The sequence below is a fragment of the Pelophylax lessonae genome (genome assembly GCF_965119305.1).
Source record: "Pelophylax lessonae genome assembly, chromosome: 4".
Taxonomy (NCBI): domain Eukaryota; kingdom Metazoa; phylum Chordata; class Amphibia; order Anura; family Ranidae; genus Pelophylax; species Pelophylax lessonae.
The window spans coordinates 357,968,382-357,983,174 of record NC_138771.1 but is presented as its reverse complement, the minus strand read 5'-3'; the positions used below and the strand labels follow the sequence as shown (position 1 = coordinate 357,983,174).

The window sequence follows — 14,793 nt, the reverse complement described above, 5'->3', positions numbered from 1 at the left end:
GTGGTGTGAGTCACTTGGGGTTTATCTTTGTTCTTTTTTCAGTGGCTGGGATCTTGACCTTCCTTCAACGGGGGGGGGGGGGCGCTTGAGCAGAAACTGCCTTCGAGTACTATCAAGGGCCAGGTGTCGCCCTTAGTCTTCTTTCAATGGCCCTTGGCCACACACTCCCTGGTGCGTACTCTTCTTCAGGGAGTTCGGCACTTGGCTCCTCCAGTGTAGTCTCTATTGCCACCTTGGGACTTCAATTTGGTGCTCTCAGTCCTCCAGAAGCCTCCCTTTGGGAATCTTCGGGAGATTCCCCTGCTTACGCTGTCCCAGAAGGTGGCCTTTTTGTGACTACACCTCTGCGCACAGGGTGTTGGAATTTGCGGCGTTATCCTGTCGTTCACCTTACTTGGTGGTTCACAGAGATAAGGTGGTTCTTCGCCCCTGTCTGTCGTTCCTTCCAAAGGTTGTATCTGATTTTCATTGGAATGAAGACATTGTCATGCCTTCCCTGTGTCCCAGGCCATAACATCTAGGGATGCACTGAATGTTCGGCAACCGAACATTATTCGGCCGAAAATAGCAAAAAAATCACTTTCGGTGTTCGGCCGAATAAGTAAAAAGGCCGAATAAATTTGTGCCGAACAATAGGGCTGAACGATAGTCGATATGATATCGACTATCGTTCTGTGGCCGTAGGCGATATTCATATCGCCGAGGTCACGATATTTACATAGGCAGGGGGAAGGGACTCGGAGGAGGACAGGAGGACTCACAGACTTCCGTGTTAGGCAGGGGAAGCCGGGACACTTCAGCGGTGAGCATACATACATTACTCACTCGTGCACTGCAGCCCGCCCCACACATTCAGTGAGTCTTACTCTCCTCCCTAGTTTTTTCAATGGCACATTCAGGGAGCCAATCACGCCGTGATTAGCTGCACAGCGAACCAATCACGCGTGCCTGCACACCTGATTGGTTCCGCTGTGCCGCTACTCACGGCGTGATTGGCTTCCTGAATGTGCCATTGAAAAAACTAGGGAGGAGAGTAAGACTCACTGAATGTGTGGGGCGGGCTGCAGTGCACGAGTGAGTAATGTATGTATGCAGCTGTGCTCCTTTCCAGGCTCCTACTAGTCCACCTCCAGCCTCCTACTACCACCACTATGAGAGACTGTCTGTCACTGTATAATCTGATCGAGTCCACACTGAGACTGACTGACTGTCACTGAGTAATTGATGTTACCATATTAACCCTGACCTGCCCAGTGCCCTGTATCTGCAATTAAAATTTACAAGGCTGCCTGCATGCTTCCTGATTTCCATTCCCAGCATCCTTCCCAATCCCTACAGTGTCACTAACATTAACCCTATGGTACAAGGCTGCAGTGTGCACTGAATCCCATTCCCTACAGTAACATTTAGGGAGAGAGAGACATGAGAGGACAAGAGAGAGAGAGTGAGAGGACAAGAGAGAGTGAGAGGACAAGAGAGAGAGAGACACGAGAGGACAAGAGAGAGAGAGACACGAGAGGACAAGAGAGAGGACAAAAAATTGGCAAAATAAATGGAAAAAATGCGAAACACCGCGTTCGGTATTTGGCCTTCGGCCAAGCATTTCATTATTATTCGGCTTTGGCTTCGGCCAAGAATTTCATTTCGGTGCATCCCTAATAACATCCAAAGGAAATTGCTTTGCATGCCTTGGATGTGGTCCGGGCGATAAGGGTGTACCTGGCAGCTACCGTGTCTTAGAGGAAATCAAACTCACTATTTGTGCTCACGGATGGGCCTTGGGAAGGGTTGTCTGCTTCTTCTGCGACCATTTCCATATGGATCAGACAGACGGTGGTTCAAGCCTGTTCCATCAAGGGTCAGGTTCCTCCTTTCCCTGGCAAGGCGCATTCTACTCGGGCGACCAGTGCCTCCTTGGGCCTTTCGTAATCAGGCGTTAGTGACGCTAGTCTGCAAGGCGGGCCACCTGGTAGTCGGTGCACACTTTCACAAAGTTCTATAAAGTGGATGTGTTGGCATGTGTGGATGCTTCCTTTTGGCCACAAAGTTATTAAGGCTGCTGTTTAGAGGAACTTGTCCTCTTTGCGGGTGTATTGTTCTTTTCAAGTGGGCTCAAGTTGTTTTGGTTGAGCTCCTGTTTACCTTGTTGTCTATAGTTTAGCCTTGGGAATTTCTTTTTCACTGTTCCCACCTCTCATGTTTAACACTGCTTTGGGACATCCCAATAGTTAAGATCAGAAGCTGTGTTCATCAATGAATGAAAGAGAAATTGTGATTTTTGACTTAACATAAAATCCATTTCTCTGATGTTCATTGACGGACACAGCACCCACCCCTCTGTGGAGTTGTAATTCTTCTGACACTGACTGCTTGTAACAAAACTGAGTAACTATAGTAGAGAGAGGGAGTATACCCCCTGGGACTGCCCCCAGGTGCAGCCAGACTTTTTTCTGCCTAGTGTCTACTCCTGTAGGGGGGCGGTATAACCCAGTGGTTAAGAAGATCAGGAGCTGTGTCTGTCAATGAACATCAGAGAAATGGATTTTACGGTAAGTCAAAAATCCCATTTCACTATCGTCCATTGACAGACACAGCAGCTATGCTTCTTTACCATTGGGTTATGCGGCATCTACAGAAGTTGACTAGGCAGTGAAAAAATTAACTGACATGCCTATAGGGGCTGTCCTTCTCGGCATAACCCCGCACACACTGTGCTCTCAAATCAGTTTCTTGCTGCCTAGTGAAGTAGTAGGACCTAGGTTTCCTGCTGGGACTTCGGTCTCATTTTATTATTTATTTCAGAATATTTATGTTTATTTCTCTTTATTCACTATGGTTAGCTAGTGTCAGGGGGATCCTCATGGTGAACTACAAGCGACAGCCGGCTGAGGTTTCACACTGGATAATCTAGATCCTTATGGTCTCCCAGCCTGGCCAATGAGCAGGAGCAGGTTATAGTCCCGCACTAGGCCTCGCCACCACAGAGCCCCTATGGAGGGACAAGCCTGCGAGTAGTTATCTCGCCAGGACGCATCGACCTGGAACGCCCTGAGTCGCAGCGTACCCCTCGGCTGGCAGAACCCCCACTCAGGGTGAGAGGCAATCTGCCCGGAGTGGAGCCCACCTAGTCCATGGTATGGTGAGTAATGCTGAGCCCCCCATGTTTCTAGCAGCCTCTGGGGGGGGGGGGGATGTGGGCCCACTCCTGGGGCTAACAGGACTCTGTTTTTTTCCTGAAAGATCCCCCAGGTCTATCAGGACCCGGCCCTGCCCTCCCTGCTCCCACATGGGGGCACTATATTTGGCACCTGGCACCCGGGGGGGGGGGGGGGGTATACAATTTTACCTTGTCCTGTGGGGTCCTGCTAGGTGGATCTCTTAGGTGGCCTCTTGCCTGGGTCCTGACCGTATGGCAGCGATTCCGGCCGCCATCTTAAGTGTGGGCATCGGCTCTCTGTGTGTAAGGTACAGTGGCCATTTACCCTGAGCTTCCTATGCTTTTGCATTGGCACCATTTTGTTGTAGCCAGAAGCTACACAGGCAGTTCAGCCTCTTCCAGCTCAGTTCCTGTGAGACGTTTCATCTGCTGAATCTCCATGGTGCAGATTTGCTGAATACACTGTGAGTTGGTACAGTATAGGGGTCTTTTTGGGCATTCCTTGGGCGCAAAAAGACCCCTACCTGCTGCTATTTAAGGGTGACTCTGGTTACAGCGCGATATAGCGTTGCAGACCGCAATTGCAATTTAAAGGGGCAGTGCACCTTTTTTTGTGCAAATTGAGTCCAAAGCAGAAAATTCTCCGCCAGACCCCCTCAGTGTAACTGCCGGTGCATCTGGATTGCAGCCTCTCATGTCTTTCTGCAGCATTGGAAAATCCGGCATCAAAGGTGGATTTTGTAAAAGAAACAAGTCACTAACCAGAAACGGCCACTGCTTTCTGTGTCCTCTGATTCAGAGCCTGATATGGTCGCCATGGACAACCCCCTCCTCGAGGGATCCCTGTCCTCACAGTCGGATGGTGAGGAGGAAGTGTCCTCCTCAGCTGCAGTGCGGGAATACGCTATGGGGGAAGCACTGATTTGTTCAGTAAGGGAAACATTAACAATGAATGATGAGCCCCCACAGTCAGGAAAGCGGGTATTCTTTGGCTCCCGCAAAGCCCAGAAGTCAGGTCAGGTGTTCCCTTGTCCCAAGGATTTTCACAATATTGTGAATGAGCAATGGCGGCGCAATAAGCATGTGCTAGTGGTGGCAATGCACTTTAAACGCCGTTATCCCTTTGCAGACTCGGTCTCGAACCGCTGGACGATATCACCTAGAGTGGATCACCCTGTTTCCAGGTTAAACAAATCTACTGTGGTGCCCGTGGAAGATTCCCCAGCATTTACGGACCCAGTGGACAGACGGGTGGAATTCCTTTCCCGCCACCTACATCTTTTGGTTTCACAGACGGTAACAGAATGGGTTAAAGTACTTAGGGGTAACTTGAACACTGACATAGTTCCCCCCCCCCCCCAACCCTCATTGAGCTCACGGACCAGATGGTCCAAGCCCTTGTGTTCCTGTGTGATTCGGCCCCTCTGGTTGCCAGAGTGTCAGCTTTAGTGATTCTGTGGTGGGGGGACATCTGGGTTACTTTTAGGAACCCTGGACATCTCTGATTCAGGACAAATGGATTCACAAACTGATTCGTTCAGGGTACAAGATCGAAATTTCGGTCTCGCCCAGCAGACAGATTCTTTCCCTCAAATCTTCGTCTGTCTCCAGATCGCTGCAGGATCTCACTGAGGCAGTGCAGTATCTCATTGCACAAGGAGTGATTGTGCTGGTTCCTCAGCAGGAACGGTTTTGAGGTTTCTATTCAAACCTGTTCACTGTGCCCAGAAAGAAGGGCAAGATGCGTCCAATTTTGGACCTCAAGTCACTGAACCGCTTTGTGTGGGTGCAGATGTTTCAAATGGAATTCATTCGGTCGGTGGTAGCCTTTTGTATCAAGGGGACTTTCTAGCCTCCATCGATATCACACATCCGTATCTACACATCCCTATATATGGGGGACATCAGAGGTATCTCTGTTTTGTAGTAGCGGAGGAGCACTTTCAATTTGTGGCATTACCCTTTGGTCTAGAAAAAAGGGGAAGCCTAATGCGCTGCCACTGAAGTAATGATAAAGATAATGGGTAGAACGATAACAAATAATATTGAAAAAAGCTGGCAATCCTAGTAGTGTCACCACATACTGAATAGATATAAAAATTTATATTCATAAATCTATGATTATAATAAGTGTCCAACTTAAGGAGAAGATAACTTAACAGGATCCCAGTGACTATATATATATCTCCAAGCAAGGTGATGATCACAGCATGAGATAAGTAAAAGTGACAAAGTTGTGTACTAATACATAAATAAGTTAAACATCAAAAATGTTATAAGAAGAATCCATAATATAAACTATAAATAAATCTGTGATATTAAAAAAGTGGTGATGAATATAATGTGCAAACAAGTGCAAATCTGCAATGATGAAGTGCAATAGTGACGATGGGTAAAACTAAATAGCTGATGAAACGTGATCAAAAAGTGATATCAACATAAAAATGTGCTGTGGTTAAAAAACAGTCCATTTCAATAATAGTGCAAAAATGCAAAAAATAGCAATTCCGTGAGCGTGGTATGAGTGACACCAGGTACACTCAGCTTCAAGGTGATCATCAGTACGATACAATTTCACAGTGGATCCCGGTACTAATAGGAAATGGCCGCTCACCTCAGCCAAAATATAAACAGGCGCAGTGGAAAGAATATGTCTCCTGACAACTCTCAATCTCAGGTACTCAGAGGGATAGGTCTCCTGGTCTCCTGTTCGGACTTGCTTACACAGCAGAAGCGTTGTGGATTAGCCCCGTGAGTATTCACTCAAACATGCTTGTTAGAACTAAATACCTTGGAATGTCTACCTTGGAGGCTGCCAACGGGTGATGAGTGACTATAGCAGGGACAGACTGATGTACAGGTGGAGCACGAGGAGGAGCGCGAGGCCGACTGATCGATCTTTGGCCCTTTTGCAGGTTCTTCAAATGCTCCTGCCAACGGGCCAAGTGGTGGGTTGTCAAATGCCTGGTTTGGCAGCTTGTACCCAAGTGGTTGACCTTTTTGCCACGTTTTATTCCCTTATGACAAATCTTGCAGATCGCAACTGTTCGATCTGCATGAGATGTCTCAAAAAAGGCCCCGCAAGAAGGAGTTTGTATAGTGGCCCGGGAGACAACAGGTGCGGCCTTAGATGGAGTGGGCCGTCTGCTATTCCCTCTTGCTTGCTCTGCCTCCTCCTGAACCTCAGACCCAACATCAGACTCCGTAAAGGACTGAGCATCAGGCAGGAGTAGATGGCCGATGCTGTGGTCAAACAGCTCAGCTGACTCCTCTGCCATGTCTGCAGTTGGGTATAAGGGAGGACTTAAGGTGGACATGGACTCATCTTTATTTGCTCTGCCAACTGCAGAAGACTGACCACTTTTCTCTGCCTGGGTCACTGTAGTTGCTGATGATGACAATGATGAGGGTTTGGTAATATAGTTCACCACCTCCTGTACGTACTGTGGACATATAGCTTGGCCACTGCGGGAGAACAATCAAAATGGTGGCCTGGCTGAGGACTGACCACCACGTCCACCCTTGCCTCTAGACACCCCTGAAGCTGTGCCCCTTTCCGCAGCAGGGCCACGTATGCCTTTCCTTGGTCTACCTGACATAGTTGTCACTGAGGCTTTATCAACTGTGTGATGTGAAAATCATCTGCAAGACCCACACTGCTATGCGACCCAAAGTTGTTGCTAAATAAAGCAGATGTGTGTGACGCAGAGTAGCAAAGCCTTTTGCAGTGGACTTAACGCTTACAACAAAAACAGGCGTTAACTTGTCACTGAGGCTTTATCAACTGTGCGATGTGAAAATCACCTGCAAGACGCACACTGCTATGCGACCCAAAGTTGTCGCTAAATACAGCAGATGTGTGTATCGCTGAAATGTATTTTGCACAATAGCTGACTGTACTTGCTGTAAACTCCTTTTCTCTGAGCTCATTGACAGACACAGCACCCACTCCTCTAAGGAGTTTTCATGCTTCTGTTACTGTTTGTTACAAAACTAAGTATTTCTAAGCAGAGAGGGGGATTATGCCAGCTGAGGACAGCCCACGGGGCGTAGCCAAGCTTTTGTGTTGTCTACCTAGTCCTACTCCTGTAGAGGGCAACATAACTCTATGGTAAATTAAATGGAGCTGTGTCTGTTAATGAACTTAGAGAAAAGGATTTTACGGTGAGTACAAAAATCCTATTTTTTTTTTATTGGCAATTACCTATACACGTTTTGTTTTTTTTTCTTTGTTTTAGTCTGAAAAAGAGGATCATATTCGAAAGATAAAATCCAGACATAATGATGAATTGACTTCTTTACTGGGATATTTCCCAACTAAGAAGCAGCTTGAAGACTGGCTATATGCCAAGCAGAAAGATATCAATCAGACACGGGACAAGCTGGCCAAGTTGAAGTAAGTTCCTGAAGCTTTTGTTAATGTTTGTTGTAACAACTAAATAATAAAGTCACTTTAGCCTTGCTCATGGCAGGAACACCAACTATTTTTGTTGTTACAGTAATTACAGAATTTATAGTAGAAAATCTCAAATTTCTAGAGGAAATCCAGTGATTAAGCGCTTCTCCCAGTTGTAGTGATCTTTACTTCTGGAAGGACATCTCTTCCTTACAACAAATAACTGTGTGTGGATGGCACTTTTTTGCTCATAGGGTCTTTGCACACTGGCTTAAAAAAAACTGCCGGATTTAGGGTTTTGCCTGTAGAACCAGCTAATGTTACCCTGTGTGTCCATGCACATTAGGACATTTAGAGGCATATTTTAAGCTCCACCTTCAGAGGCAGAAAAAAAAAAAAACCCTTCTATCTTGCTTTTTTGAGAGCAGTTTTCTGTAAGAAAAAACGGTAAGCGCTCCTAATTGCTTCTAAACGCTCCTAAGCACCTGTCCAAAACGTTTTTTTCCTGCCAAAAGATCTGGGCAGGGTTAGGGTTTGTCTCCTTTCACCACATATTTTTATACTTACCTTGAAAACACTGTTTGGGTTAATTCTAATACACCAGAACATAATAGGGGTACAGGTAGGGAAAGTTTCTCATGCATGTGAAGATGATTTACTTTTTTTTTCTTTTGTCGCCAGTCCAAAAGTACCTTTACTCAATTTAATGAGAGAAAGTAGACCAGTATGCACAACTGTCAAATTATAAAATGAATTATGCAAAATCAGAAGTAATGAATCTCACAGTCCCTGAAACTAGAGTGTCTATAATTGAAATCAAGCTTCCTGTTTAAATGGCTGGCAGAGAATCTTACGTTTAAGGGATTTATCATACACAATCCCTGATCAATGTATTTCAATATAATTTTCCACAACTGCTTACCAATATTTAAAGTGATTTTCAGCAGTGGCGACAGCTCTCTCACACATGGTTTTATAAAAACTGCACTTTAAAAATTATTGTACTTGAGTGCTATATCTTTTTCAGACCCTACCAGTGACAGTACCGAATAATTTCCTACGACAAAATAAGCACGAGTTTATTCAATTTTTGTGGGCGGGTCATCCACCAAGGACTAGAGCAGAAATGCTTACTATGCCTAAGTGCACAGGGGGCTTGGGATTTCCAGACTCAGTATGGTTCTATCAAGCTGCACATTTACTACGGATACTGGATTGAGGCAATAAGGGTTAGCTCAAAAGCCGGGTGTCACTGGAGCAACATATATCATCTATTCCACTTAAGGCTATCCCATGGCTTAATACTCTGTGTCCAGCTCAGGTGAGGGAGCATCCTATCCTAGGTGCCATGTGTCCAGCTCAGGTGAGGGAGCATCCTATCCTAGGGGCCATGTTTAAATGAGTTTGTTCATTAAAATCCAGGGTGATAAGTCTTGTAACATCATCAATTTTGATGCCAGTAATAGGAAACCTTAACTTTCCACTGGGGTTGACTGATCACACATTTTGTCAAGTTCTCAGAGATAGGCAAGTTCTGATTCGTGGGATTTTTGAGACTCAAATGGTTTGAAATCCGTGAGGGATATACAATGCATGCTTACATCATCTTTACCCACATAGCAGGCGATACAACTACGGCATCTTACTTCACTACCTCAGGGTTCATAATTTTAAAAGTTTAGAAGGTGTATGCTGTATTGGTAGCACCCTCTGTTTTACATGTTCACTGTTTAATGTCTGCATGGGAAAAAGATTTAAATATAAGATTTTCAGCTGATCAAAGTTATTATATCTGTTATTTCATGTTCATAAAGTTTATTTAAAAAAAAAATTACAGAGATGGTACAGAATAACATTCCGTCACAGAGCAGGTGTTCTGTCCGAATCGGCGACCCGTCAGATTAGGTAACGGAATTGACATTCCGTCAGCTGAATACTTACTGCGCATGCGCAATTTTGCTAATCTGACAGAACACCTGCAGTTATATGGCGCTATCTTACTACACCCAGCTTTGTCTTGGATTTCACAGTCATTTAACGAATAAAGCAAGCGTATATAGATCAATATAGTACATTGAGATCTGTCAAGCTGTTTTCATTTTACATTTTAAATGCCTAAAGGTTTACTGCTGACCAGTGCAAGGTGTACCAACATGGTCCCGCCACCTTCTTATTGTTGGCATCCAGCTTCTTTCAAAACAGCATCACGGATGTTACCTAATCTGACGGGTCGCCGATTATGATGGGTCACAGGCAAAAGGCATTATATAAAAGTGTGAAGTCATTCAGCATGCAACCCATGTAGGAAACAGGTACAATAATAAAGCTAGTCAGTAGTACAAATGGGCTTTCAACTCCTGAAATCTGACTGCGAAGAACAAGATTAACACAACCATGAGTTGGTAATAAAACGTAAAGCGAATTAATGTATAAAGACCAGGAGGTAAGAATAGCCACTGGTCAAGTCAGAAGACGTGTAAGATGCATTAGGTAGGCAAGTACATAGTCCTAAAAGTGGTAATTCTAGAGAATACTGCATATATCAGAGAGCCAAGGTTACCGCTGTAGGGTTTGTTATTAATCCCACTGAGAGGGATATTTATAGATGCAAGTCATCTAAAATAGGGGGACCTGCATATGATAAGAAACAGAGAAAAAGAAAGGAAAGTCAGAAAGTGTGGGGGGGGGGTGAGATGTTTAGGAATAGGAGGGATGAAGAGGGGGACACACCTGGGGGAGAAGTACATCTTAGTCTTTTCTAGAGGTAGATATCGCCAATCAGTGGTAAGACGCCACCTTAACGCGACAAGGGCCTGTATACTAACACATTGGTAGTCCTCTCCACCAACAGTGGGACACTGGATTAGAGCAGTAAATGAAAAAATCTATATGGAGGAGCTTACAACATCAGTGAAAAGACAGGAAGCTTGTTTTAATAAAACCTGGTGTTGGTGGATTCATTTCACCTCAACAGTAAATAATAAGGCATTCTCTCCTGTGCAGAATCACTTATATATATGTGATTCTGCACTTTCCCCTCCAGAGCCTGAATATTCACAGCAGAAGCCATTCTGTGGGTGTTGGGCACTCAATGTCATCCGGCACCTGCCAATCATTAGTAATACACACAGAACGGAGATCTGCCAATGCAAACAAGGCAGATTGCTGTTCTAACTGGGGGAAAGAAATGGTTTCTGTGTTCCTGCAAAGCAGGGGCTAGAATCCATCTCTTCCCCTAGTGAAAGTACCACACTGTTTACGCAAAAACACTGGCTAGGCACACACTTAACCCTTTGATTGCTGTAGATGTTTAACCCCTTCCCAGCCACAGTGCATATTTTTAGCACTGATCACTGTATTAGTGTCACTGGTTCCTACAAAGGGACAGTTAGTGTCTGTTTGTCTCTCGCAATATCACAGTCCCATTACAATTCGCTGATCGCTGTCATTACTAAAAAAAAAAATAAAAATGTCAAAAATATATCCCATAGTTTGCAGATGCTATAACATTTGCATAAACCAATCAATATACACTTATTGGGATTTTTTTTTACCAAAAATATGTTGCAGAATACATGTATATATAAATCTTTAAAGAAATTTGATTTGAGTTTTTTATTGGATGTGTTTTAAAACAGAAAGTAAAAAATATTATTTTCTTTTTTCTCAAAATTGTCGGTCTTTTTTTTTGTTTATAGCCCAAAAAATAAAAAACGCAGTGGTGATCAAATACCACCAAAAGAAAATTCTATTTGTTGTAAAAAAAGACATCAATTTTATTTGGGTACAGTGGTGCATGACTGCGCCATTGTCAATTAAAATAACGCTGTGCTGTATCGCAAAAAATGGCCTGGCAATGAAGGAGGGGTATATCTTCCAGAAGTCAAATGGTTAATATGGTGGTCGATAACACTATGGAAGGAAAAGTCTTTTTTTTTTTATTTATTTATTTTTTTTTTTGGAAGGGGAAGGAAAAAAAAAAAGAAAATTATGCGAGGCTCTGTTAATCGTCCTTGCAAACCACATATACATAATGGTATTAAGTAGAAATGTAATAGTCATTTATTGGTTATTTTCTTAAGGGCCATGGGCCAAGCAGGCACGCCAGGTACATATGGGTGTATTGTAAATGTGTATGCTGCGCTTGGCAATAAGATTGTTAGGTACCTGGATGATGGTGTATATTTATAGTTGTTCATTTATTGTATATTGAGGCTTATATAAAAATGTTGAATTTTTAATAAGTTATTAATTAAAAAAAAAGGGGGGGGGGGGTTTAGCCCAGTGTGCACGGACTAATATAATCATTCTTCAGGGTGTTTCTGTTCTGGTGTTATGATATTTAAAACAAACTAACACTAACCCTAAACCTTTTTAATTTTTACTAAAGTTTGAAGAAATATGACATTTCTCCAACTTGTGGAAATCTCTACTTGTGAATGGACTGCTCTTTCTTGCATCACTGAAACTGACTTGCTTACTCACACAGTCATTATAGTTCAGCACTTCCCTATTCTGATCACATATTTTGTATAGAAAACTCCATCTTTTGTGTGACCAGTGACTGAAAAAAAGAACCCTTCTCCCACTTGTGGCGACCTTCATTCTGGATGGACATCTCTTTCTTGCGTAAAAGAAAACTGAAATGTTTTCTTATGAACTCATTAGAGGAAACTGATGCTGCCCCACTGAATTCAGACAGTTTTAGTTTCTCTTTTTCTCTTTTTCTCTTCCATTGAGGGACAAAGGGAGTCATTTACTTTTGGGATATACTGCCACCTACAGGAGGATTGGACATTGTCATACAAAAATACTTTAGCACAGGCTAGGATGGCTGCCTACTGCTGGCATGTGCATTTTACTAGTGTCCTAGGAGGATGGATGTCATCTTGTCAGTTCTTTGGCATAAAAACCTTATTTTTATTAATGTTTTTTAAATTTTAGAGATAGGCAGCTTCTATCCTAGTACTGATCAGTGGCTCCAAATTAATAATACCTACTGTGGTAGACAAAAAAATATACACTCAGCATTTTTTCAAATAACTGTTTTGTTTGGAGCATTTGAAGTTTTTTTTATAATGATGCTTATGTACGTATCACATTATTATTGTACTTTTAATGTAACAAGGGGCATAACCTAGGTAGGCTAGCTTCTAATCAGACTCTTCAAAATATGAATGCATCATCAAAACATTATTAGTGCTGTGTGCAGAATATGAGTGCAGTGTAAAAAACATAAGCAAAGCATACAGAAGGAAATACAGTTTTATGCAGAATTTAAAATTTCTTCCATGCTATCACAATTTTTTGTTTAACATTTTTTTCCATCAATCAAGACTCATCTATACATGACTACTAGGGCTAATTTTCTCTATTTCAGCTATCTGGCACAGCAGTCCCCAGCTTGGTTTTTGGAGTGCAGAGTCTGCTGGACTGGACATTGCTGGTATAGCCTGGAAGTGACCTATAGACACTGGGTTCAGTGTAAGGTGCTGTTTTTTTGTTTTGGTAGCAAATTACAAGCTGTTTTCCAGGTCCAGATGCTTGCTTCAGTGCTTCTCCTTTTTCAGAATAGCCACTGCATTAGTAGGCCAATCGGTTGAGGCACCAGAAGCGACCTCATTTACACTGATTTCTGGGTGCCTTTAAAATTACTGGTTTACACTGTAAAAGGACTTTACGGTGGAGGGCTGAATGTTGATGCCATTCTCTTTGTGAAGTGTTGCCCACACTCCGTGCTCCCTTTTCTTCTGTTAAGTGTTGAGGAAGCATTTCCCCACTGCTGCCCCTGCTTTCCAATTGCCCTGTGGAACACTGAAATTCTATTTTACCTCCTCTACTCTTACCTGTTGGGGAGGGGGGTCTTGTTTGATGTGGATACATATGAAAAAGAATACTGTTGGCTTTTGCCATTTGCAAAGACTATGTGAGATGTAATCTTTTAGGCCTGTGTTTGTTTAACCGCTTGCCAAACTCCCTCTGCAAGCGGTTCAGGGCACGCACGCGCCCTTACTAGCCAACTCCTGCTGTGGTTGAACACAGCAGGGTTTTGTCAGCAGGTTTTAGCCAGTGATTAATGACTGAGACCTGCTGATCGGCTGTGTCCAATTACACCCCATTGACAAACCGCACAGGGCTCTGTACAGAGGGAATAGTCTGTTTGTTTAGTAACACACATTATACATTGTTAGGCACACGGTTAACACTTTGATCACCCCTAGATGTTAACACCTTCCAAGACAATGTCCTTAGTACAGTAACAGAGTATATCTATTGTCAGGGTACCTCACAGCCAGTGTCCGTTAGTGTCAGATTGTCTGCCACATTATCACATCCTATATGTTACTGATCACCGCCATTACAAGCACAAAAAAAATTTCCAGTGTATATATACCATAATTTTCACGCAAACCAATTAATATACACATATATAGGGATTTTTTTTTTTTACCAGAGACAACCTTTATGAAGAAATTAAATTTCTCTTTCGTTCATTGATGGACACAGCTCTTCATCTTCATGACCATAGGGTTATGCTGCCACCTACTGGAGTAGGACCCTGGGCAGAGAAAATCTTGCGCACGCCTATGGGGCAGTCCCTGGAGGGTATACTCCCACTTCCTGCTATACGTATTAAGTTTTTTTTCTGCCTAGTCAGGAGTAAGGACCTAGTTCCTTGCTGGGATCTCTGGTCCTAGCAATTTTTTTTGTTTAAATTTAATTTTTTCCTCCTTTTATTATATTGTTCTATGAGAATCTACTATCAACCGCCAGACTGGACAAAAAACTGTGTAATCTAGATCCTTAGGATCCCCCCAGTCCAGCCAGCAAGTGCGTGCAGACCTAGGTCGGCTGAAACATAGCCCCACCGGACAGGGGCTGGCCTGCGAGTTAAATGTCTTGCGAGGACGCATAGGAACTGGTTTCGGCCTAAGTCGCAGCGTTTCCTCCTGGCTGTCAGCACCCACATTACGATGGAGCAGTGTCCTACCCGGAGCAGTGCCCACCCTGTTCCTGGTATGGTAAGTAGCTGTCCCCCCGCTACCCCTGGAGGGTTTTGAGGTGAATGTGGGCCCCTCTCAGGGGATGGTCGGACCCCCGGACTCTCCTCTTTCCCAGTTCGCATCCCTCCAACTCGGGGGGTCTATTGCGTCCTGTGGCGGACATACCTTTTCTAGGTGAAATGGGGTGCTGTACTGGCAAAGGGGGTGGAGGGGGAGCGCGCCCCCGGCAACTGAAC

General features: G+C 43.9%; 1 protein-coding gene across 1 annotated transcript in view; it reads left to right on the top strand.

Annotated features, from left to right (window-relative positions):
• RAD50 (RAD50 double strand break repair protein) overlaps window positions 1-14,793 on the top strand; it is a 549,855-nt gene that overhangs the window by 212,321 nt on the left and 322,741 nt on the right. Inside the window, exon 12 of the mRNA XM_082256750.1 lies at window positions 7,396-7,553. Within this exon, the coding sequence (XP_082112876.1) occupies window positions 7,396-7,553 (158 nt within the window). The remainder of the gene's footprint in view (window positions 1-7,395; window positions 7,554-14,793) is intronic.